This window comes from Belonocnema kinseyi, chromosome 7, assembly GCF_010883055.1.
Source record: "Belonocnema kinseyi isolate 2016_QV_RU_SX_M_011 chromosome 7, B_treatae_v1, whole genome shotgun sequence".
NCBI lineage: Eukaryota > Metazoa > Arthropoda > Insecta > Hymenoptera > Cynipidae > Belonocnema > Belonocnema kinseyi.
Genome location: NC_046663.1, coordinates 61,397,589 through 61,407,235, shown reverse-complemented (window position 1 = coordinate 61,407,235; position 9,647 = coordinate 61,397,589). Strand labels below are relative to the sequence as shown.

Here is a 9,647-nt window from a genome sequence, read left to right as displayed (position 1 = left end):
TCTTATTTCCAAACTTGAAAAAATGGCTCGATGGACAGAGATTTCCAGACAACGAAGACGTCATTGCCTCTGTAAGTGCTTATTTTGAGGAACTTCCGAAAAAGCAGTTTTCTGAAGGATTAAAAAAACTTGAAAAGCGATTGACCAAGTGTATAGAGCTCCAAGGAGATTATGTTGCAAAATAAAAAAAGAATTTACCCAAAAAAAATTGTTTTTATACTTCATTCTAAGGACTTATTGAACTACCCTCGTACCTGGACCTCTGAACATATCTACCTGAGTGCCTGCGGAGAATTTCTCTGAGCTTCTCTGGCCCTAGAGAATTTTTAGAATATACTCAGAGATTCTTTTCGGAATTAATATTTTTGCATATCTTGAACCAAAGATTTTACTATATGCATTAACTAAAGTTCATTTTAGCTTATGGTGTGTTGGAACTTATATGATATCGTAAAATAATTATTTCCTTGATAAAAACAGTTTGAACAGTAAATGTTTTTTTTCACTCAATACGATAAAAATTCTACATTGAACACTTAGTTTCGGAAAAATATTCATTTTTTGTATTCAATTATTGTTCTAACCTAGTAAAAACAGTGCCAAAATTGGTTTTAAGCCCAATTTAAAATGCAACTTAAAAATGCTACCTGGTTTCACAAGTTCGTGACAGTGGACAGTCCCTAACTTATCTGGATTTTCCTATTCAAATTTACTTGCAGCCCCACACCATTCACTACAATTAAGTAATAAATAGCGTAATTTGCATTATACAATTCATCGGACTTCATCAAACATCAATTGTATGATACAGATTCGTTTCTGTAGAAGAGAACCTGCACTTCTCCATTCAGTTTGAACTTCCTTCAATCTCTATTTTATTAAGAACTTGAAACGATTCATGCGTTTCTTCTGTCAATCGTAAATCACGAATTGAACTTAATTCAGTTTTTTTAAGGATATGTTCTCCTTTTCAGAATATCTTAAAACTATAGAATGAGTAATTTTTCGAATGTGGCTTGGAAGATTTAAGTAAGCTCCAGTTCAATCGTTTCTTTTTTCCTGGGTATAATTTCAAAAACTGAATTTCCGATACTCATCCCACACCATCAAAAATGTATCTTTTTAATTACAAAATTGGAATCATCTATTTACATTACTTAAATGAAAAAAATTATAATTTAATCCTCATGAAATTAAATATTGTAAACAAAATTAATCAGGTAATAAGTACTTTGACAGTTTAAACGTAAGAAGCATTGCAAATTATTTAAATTTAAACATTTGAATGATTTAAACTTTATATATTTTTTTTATAATCAGAAAAATCGCTAACATTACTGCAAACATTTCTGCCAAAAGAGATGAATATTCACACAAAAAAGCAAATTTTCCACAACAGAGTTGAATTTTCAAGAAACAAAGATTTTTCAGTCATTTTAGAAACAAAAAATTAAATAAATTGTCAATCAAATATTTGGATTTTTAACAGTTGCACTTATGAACAAATGTTTGATATTTTAAGGGGCCATCCATATACCACGTGTTCAATTTTTCACCACTTTTGACCCTCCCACCTCGTGGACAGCAGTGAAATTTCGACAAACACTCCTCCCCCCTAATCTGTCCACGTGGACGTATTTTATAAAAAATATAGATATTATTGGTCTTCAAAGCACAATATAAAAAATTCGAGTGTACCTCTACTATACCTTCTCTGATTTCTGTATCTATTTCACAGATTGAGGAGAACGAGTTTCCACGTGGATTCTAGCCCGACCTCCCGGGCCCCCTCGTGGACAAGCGTGGAATTTTGCCACCCCCCCCCCCCCCCCCCCCTAAACTGTCCACGTGGTATATGGATGGCCCCTAAGCAAAGGAAACAAAAAATTAAACTTCAACCAAATATCATTTCTTCTGCAACTAAATAGTTGACCTTTTCAATCCAAAAAGACGAATTTTTCATCCAAAATAACCAATTTTCAGCAAAATATTCAAATTATCAACAACAACAAAATAATAATTTTGAACAAAATAGTTTCATTTTTAAACTATTAATTAAATTTTTAACAAAGTAATTTAATTTTCAACTAAAATAATGATTCTTCAACAACAAAAAATGCATTTTTTGCAAAGAAGTTTAACTTTGACTAAATATTTGAATTTTCAATCAAAATCAATCAAATAGTTTAATATCGAACTAAAAACAATTTTAACTCAAATTGAAGCAGATAATTTTCAGGTTAAAAAATTAATTTTCGACAAGAACAAAATCAATTTTAAACGTTCAATCATCAAACTTTAAAATGAATATCTTACAAAGTAGTTTAGCTTTCAACTAAGTAGTTGAATTATCATTAAAAAAATGAATTCTTAATGTAAAATTGAATACTCAAAGTTTTCAACTAAAAATGCACTAGAAAGAGGTATTTTCAATTATAAAATATTTTTCTGTCAAGAAAAAAACTGTTCTATAAATTCTGTACCCATTTAAGCGAAAAATCGAGAAAAATGAGAAGTTTCTTGTAAACATGAAGAAAAATAGGAACTAGATTATTTATTTGTAAAATAAAATCACTATAATTTTCATTTTTTCAAGGATTTCAAAAAAATATTATTTTCATTCATATTTTCTGTCTACATTTAAAACACCTTATCTAGTAATCACTTACCTGATACATAATTTAACACACTTTTTGTTAAAAAAATTATTTTTCACATACGTGAGTCCCGCATTGTCTTACATAGTTTCTGATAGTTTTTTTTTTTTTTTTTTTTTTTTTTTACAATTCCGAAGATTGATCCCCATCGAGATATCCTAGAAAAAAAAGACAATTTTCACCTTATTCGACTAATTTTAATATTGAGTAATTTTTTTAAATAAATAAAACAGCAAATAAAAAGATAATTAAATATTTATTGTCCACATTTACATACTAGGAAGCATACTAGGAAGCATACTAGGAAGCTTCAATTTATATTAACATACATTTTATACATTTGAGTCCTATAATACAATACTTTTCTTTGTACATTTTTTCTGAGTTGATCTGCGTAAATGTATCTCAACTTTTCTATTATAATCAAGTTCTTATTAAGCCCAATAAATAGCCAATTAGAACAATTTATATAAACCGCAAGTCATTTATACTTAAAAAACAATAATTTGGATCAGAAAACTATAGAATATGGAAGCAATGTGAAGAGACAGTGAGAAGTTAGCTTATGGCCGCAGCTCGGCTCTCACGTGTGGTTAACCCCTGCTAGACCAGAGGCAGGCGTGCGCGCGCCTGCTGGATACGCAGATGGATTCGCGATCCCCCCTCTTCCAGGCCGACTGTTCTCCGCAAGTGAGAGCCGAGCTTCGCTGGTCAGCTAACTTCAAACTGGCTCTTACCCACGCTCATTCATAACAAGTTGAGAATTTTAGGTCGCAACTGTTTTTCAGACATTCCTTAATTAATACATATTTTCAAACCTGAGAGTAGTTCTAACATAAAAGCACACGCTAGCAGACTTCCTTTTGAAATTTCCATGTCTTCGTTAAGAATTGTATTCCATTTGAAAAATTACCTGTTTCAGGTCAGAATTGTAGTTTTTTTCGAAAATTTACTTTTCCAAGTCAGAATAATAATTATTTCAAAAAACTCCCGTTTAAGGTTAATATTGTCATTCTTCCGGAAAATTCACTTTTATAAGTCATGGTTACAATAATTCTCAAGAATTTTCTCTTCCAAATCAGAATTATAATTCGATTGGAAAATTCTTCGTTCCAGATTTAAATTATATCTTTTTTTTAATTCTCCAATCCAATTCAGAATTGTATATATTTTCGTCAAGAATTTTTCTGTTTCAACTAGAAAAATGATCCTTTTCTCGAGAATTTATTATTTCAAATCAGACTTATTTTAGAAAATTCCTAGTTGCAGGTAGAAATAATAATTATTTTAGAAAATTTTTTTATCCAAGTCTCAAATTCTCTCTTTCAAATCAGAATCATAATTCTTATCAAAAATTCCCGTTTCCTATTTAAAGTTATCATTCTTTTGGAAAATTTTTTCTTTCAAGTTAGAATTATAATTTTTTCTAGAAATTGTCCTCTTTCATGTCAGAATTATAATAATTCTTTTGGAAATCCCCCTTTTCCAAATCAGAATCATAATTCTTATAAAAAATTCCCGTTTCCTATTCAAAGTTATCATTCTTTTGGAAAATTTCCTCTTTCAAGTTAGAATTATCATTTTTTCTAGAAAATATCCTCTTTCAAGTCAGAATTATAATAATTCTTTTGGAAACCCCCTTTTCCAAATTAGAATCATAATTATTATCAAAAATTCCTGTTTTCTATTCAAAGTTATCATTCTTTTGAAAAATTCCTCGTTACAGATCTGAATTTTATTTTTTCATAAAATTTTATTTTCCAAATATTATATTATCATTTTTCTCGAAAACTCATTATTTCAAATCAGAACAAGAATTATTTAAAAAAATTATTCGTTCAAAGTAAAAATTGTAATTCTTTTTCAAGATATCTTCTTCCAAGTTAGAATTATAATTCTTTTATTCACTGCCTCAAATCAGAATCATAATTCTTATCGAAAATACCATGTTCCAATTCAAAATTATAATTCTTTCGGAAAATTTCCTATTTCAAGTGACAATTATAATTTTTACAGAAAATTTCCTTTTTCAAGTAAAAAATTTATTCTTTTAGGAAATGACTGGTTTCACATCTGAATTATAATTTATTACTGAAATTTTCTGATCCTCTTTAGAATTCCATATAGTTGCTTCCGAAAATGTTCTGTTCCAACTATAAAACTTATTTTTATGCTAAATTAATTGCTTTAAATAATAATTGTAAGTATTTCAGAAAAATTCTAGTGTAAAGAAAAAATTGTAATTCTTTTGGATAATTTTCTCTTTCAAGTCACAATTATACTTCTATTGGAAAATTTCCTGTTCTAAATCAGAATCATAATTCTTATCGAAAATTCCATGTTCCAAGTCAATATTATAGTTCTTTTGGAAAATATCCTGTTTCAAGTCAAAAGTATAATTTTAATAGAGAATTACCTTTTTCAATGCAGAATTCTGATTCTTTTAGAAAATTCCTTGTTCCATGTATGAATTATAATTTTTCACGAAAATTCTCTGATCCAATTCAGAATTTCATATAATTGTTTCGGAAAATGTCCTGTTCCAACTCCACATTTTTTTTTAATTGGTTGTTTCAAATAATAATTTTAAATATTTTAAAAAATTCTTCGTGTAAAGAAAAAATTGTAATTCTTTTGGAAAATTCTCTTTCAAGTCACAATAACACTTCTTTTAACAAATTTCCTGATCTAAATCCAAATCATTATTCTCTTTGAAAATTTTTCTTTCCAAATCAAAACTATCATTCTTTTATACAATGCACTATTTCAAGTCAGAATTATAATTCTTTTACAAAATTCCTTGTTCTAGATCTGAATCATAAATTTTTCGCAAATTCTCTGATACAATTTAGAATTACATATTATCGATTGGGAAAAATTTCCTGTTCCAACACAAGATTATAATTTTTCTCGAAAATGCACTCTCCCAGGTTCAAATTACACATTTTATTTGTATTTAACTTAATAAACTATTGTTGAATAATCAATCCTAATCAGAAATATTTTTTTAAAAAGTTTGCCTTCAGTTTGCCTTCAAATTCGTTATAATAAAGCATAATAATACTCGTAATTTCCTCGATTTCATAAATCATTCTTACAAATGCATAATTCATCATTATCCTTAATCAGTCAATAAATTCCAATAAATCCAAGTATAACTCAGAATTTATAATTGCAGATATCACTTCAAATTCTACTGTTCCAAATCATAATTACAGTTTTTATATTTTTATTCTAAAACATGAATCTTTGTTTCTCTCTTTGATTAAAAAAATATCTACTTGCAATTTCAGATAGATACTAATTTACCAGTTTTAGTGTAAATCGGCCGATCATTGAACAAAATTTCCGATCATTTCCCGTTTATATTTCCAGTGATTTCTAGTCTAAAATTCTGCTATTCATTTCCACTTTAAACTAATTTAATTGTAAGAAATATCCGTGAAAGAGATGTTCAGTAAATAAATAAAACGTTAAATTTAAAATTCTAGGAAAATCAGCTGTTATTGTTAACAACCAATTAAGATTGAGGATTCACTAAGACTTCAGACAAAATTAAGTTTTCTAATCGTTTCTCTGTTTTTGGGTACGATCTCTTATTAAAGAGAGGTATTGAAACTGGGCAGTCCACGACTCGTCCTCACACCTGTTTTAGGACCAGATGTGCAAGCATTAACAAAATAAATGGAATATTTCTAGTGTTATATATAAATGCAGAGTTTGGGCAGTTTTGAAAAATTTGAGGTGATTTTTTCGGCAATTTGTTACAATTGGTTTATCAGTGACATTTTATGAAAAATGTGATTGTAATAAAAAACCGGCATAAAGAAATTCGCTGCTTGTGCAATTATTCAAAGTTTAATGTAATTTTTTTTGAAAAATTGGTTCAATTTCTTTGCCAGTAACATTACATAGCATTTTACGATCTCGTGCTGAGTCAGGTATAAGTCCGAGTCGTGGATTGCCCATTGGAAGTGAGTATTAAGTAAAATATTGAAAAAGGTATTGGAATGATAGATTCAATACTATTTGCTCGAGCACTGGCAAAAATACACTACAATATGAAAGTATTTACACTACCTTCAAATTTATCTTCAGGGCTCGCACGAATAGTTTTAAAAAGCACTCTCTTTGGTCGCGTTTTGTGCGCATTATCCCCATTCTTGGCTACTGCTCGAGCGCTCCTTCGGTTCTGCTTTGCGGGCTTTCAATTTATCCTCATAATTTAGGGAATTCAGGGGTGTCCCAATTTACCCGACATGTCCCAAGTTGCCCCGCTTGAAGGTACATTTTTAAACATTAAAATAATATTTCTACTATGCAGAATGCTCTACTTTATGCTTTGGTTTTATTAACATTATCTTTAGTAGAATGCAGCTCTTCTTGTATATCCTGAAGTGTCTTTCCGTTCGTCTCGGAAACATAAAGATAAATGAATACAGTTCCCACGAGAGAGCATCCAGTGTACAACCAGAAGGCGGTGTGTGTTCCAGCATAGTCATTTAGTATCTGATAAGTTTTGATGACAAGGAAAGAAAGAAAATTGAGAAAAAAAATACAGAGTGTGCTCGCGAGAGCTTTAACATTCGTCGGAAACAGCTCCCCAATCATTGCAAATGGCAACGCAGACAATCCAACTGAATAGAGAATAATATACATTGTCATACCACATGCTGCGACCCAACCATGTCCGCTAACATCGATTGTTTCTAGTTCTAAATATTCTAAATGAAAATAAAGGGCAACTAACCCAGTCGAAAAAGCACACCCAACTGAAGATATCATCAACAAAGGTCTTCGACCTGCTCGATCAGTAATTGCCCCAGAAAAAATGGTTGTAATTATTTGTATACTTCCTAGCATCATTGTCAGGTATTTTCCCTCCAATCCACTATCAGCTGCATCATAAATTTTCTGGGCGTAAGCTGCGACGGCTTGACTTCCTGACATTTGTTGAATTAACAATAGTCCCAGACAAGTTATAAGCGCTCTGTAAACATTTATTAGAGACAATTGATTGTAATGTTATCAGTCTTATCGTCGATCAATGTTTTAATTTTTCCACTGTCTGTCGTATTTCATCTCTTACATCACGTTTTTTTTAAGCATTTCGAAACATCAAGATATGAGCAAGATGATTATTATAAATTATTTACTAGGCTTTCCAAAAAATATGTTCTAAACTTTTGAGAATGCCTCTCCCAAAATTTGTTCCTTTTTGTTAAAAAATGCTGCAAGAAATTTCTTTTATTTTAAAATCAGTTTTAAAGGTTCAACTAGGTCGTTTTAGATTTAAAAACGAAAATGTTTAGTTTTCTTATTTTTTCAATATAAATTTAGGCTGTGTCTATTTGTCCCGAAAAAATTGGGGCTTATGAAAAATATTGGACTAATCATCCTGAAATTCAGGACAAGACATTTCAATAAATTTAACGCTAAAAAATATTGTCATCGCTAGAAAGTATTTGAGATTTATTGAGAAAAAAGTCCTACATTTTATAAAGCAAAAAAATGGTAGATATTATCGGGCATATTTTAGTCAATAAAATCAAATTTCAACCGAAAAAAATTAATTGTAACAAAGTAGTTAATTTTCAAACCAAATAAATAAATATTTAACTCAAATGATAAATATTGACCCAAAAAAGTATTTCCTACAAAATAGTTGATTTTCAATTACAAAAGATCAATTCCCCATAAAAAAAATTGAACAAAATGCATGGAAAATGAATGAATTTTCAACATAAAAAATAAATTTTCTACTAAAGCAGTGAATTTTTAACTAAAAAAAAAATTCCGACCCTCAAGATTTCTTTTTTACGACCACAGATGAATTTTCAACAAAATAGTTGAATTTTTGCCTTAAAATAGAATAGTTAAATTTTCATTTAAAAAAATGAATTTTCAACTAAATTAAATAAATTTTCAAAAAAATAGTTCAATTTCAGTCGAAAGAATTTTCAACATAATAGTTAACTTTTGAAAAAAAACACACATTTTTAAACTAAAATTATGAGGCATCAACCAAAATAAAATGAATTTTCAAAAGGTAGTTCCATATTCACAAAAAATATTTACTTTTAACATTTTTAGTGACAAGAATTTTATAATTTCCACAAATTACGAAAGACATAGATGAAATACATTAAATAGTCAATTAAAACAATTAATTTTCAACGAAAAAAAGGAACTTTCAACCAAATAGTTTAATTTTTGACCAGTGATAAATCTTCGATGAAAAAATGAATTATCGACAGAAAGTGTAACAGTTCATATTTCCACTAAAAAATATTTTAATTTTCAATTAAAAATAGCTGAATTAGACTAAAAAACATGAATTTTCAACAAATTACTTGAACTCTCATCCAAAATATTCTAATGAACAGCCAAAAAGATGAAGTTCCTGCAAAAATTAAATTTTCGACCCGAAAGTTCTAATTTTCTAACAAAATAATTGAATTTTCAACAAAACGGCAGGTTTCTGCAACATAAATGAATTTTTAACTGAAGAAGACAAATTTCCGAGCAAAAGCGAAATATACATTTTTAGTTTTAAAAATTAGTTTTCACATTAAGAAAAAAACGAATTTTCAACAAAATAATAAAATTTTCCACTAAAGAAATGAATTTTTTTAAAATGATGAATATTAACCCCAAAAAAACAATAATTCTTTAACAAAAACAGAACAGCTTAGTTTTCAGTAAAAAAAATCTTTTCTATGAAACATATCAATTTTCAACCAAGAAGATTAAATTTCTACCAAAGATGATAAATTACAAAAAAATGAATGAATTTTCTACCAATAAAGGTAAAGTATCAAACAAAAATAAGGTATTCAATTTTCAGTTAAAAAGATACATTTTCAAATAAAAAAAACATGAGTTTAAAAAAAAAATAGTTCAATTTTCAACCAATTAAATTAAGGTTTAACCAAAAATATATAGTTTCAACTATTGAGATTTCTTTTCTATAAAAAAAAAAGATTTTGC

General features: G+C 28.5%; 1 protein-coding gene across 5 annotated transcripts in view; it reads right to left on the bottom strand.

Moving 5' to 3' along the window:
- Positions 1 to 9,647, bottom strand: part of LOC117176094 (facilitated trehalose transporter Tret1-like) — a 38,717-nt gene that overhangs the window by 12,400 nt on the left and 16,670 nt on the right. For 2 of the 5 annotated variants that reach the window (XM_033366123.1, XM_033366121.1), the window contains one exon: positions 4,649 to 7,647. In XM_033366123.1, coding sequence (XP_033222014.1) covers positions 6,993 to 7,647 — 655 coding nt within the window. In that variant the 3' untranslated portion in view covers positions 4,649 to 6,992. Of the gene's footprint in view, positions 1 to 4,648; positions 7,648 to 9,647 lie in introns of those variants that run through there. The other 3 variants (XM_033366125.1, XM_033366126.1, XM_033366124.1) reach the window with 2 other exon arrangements.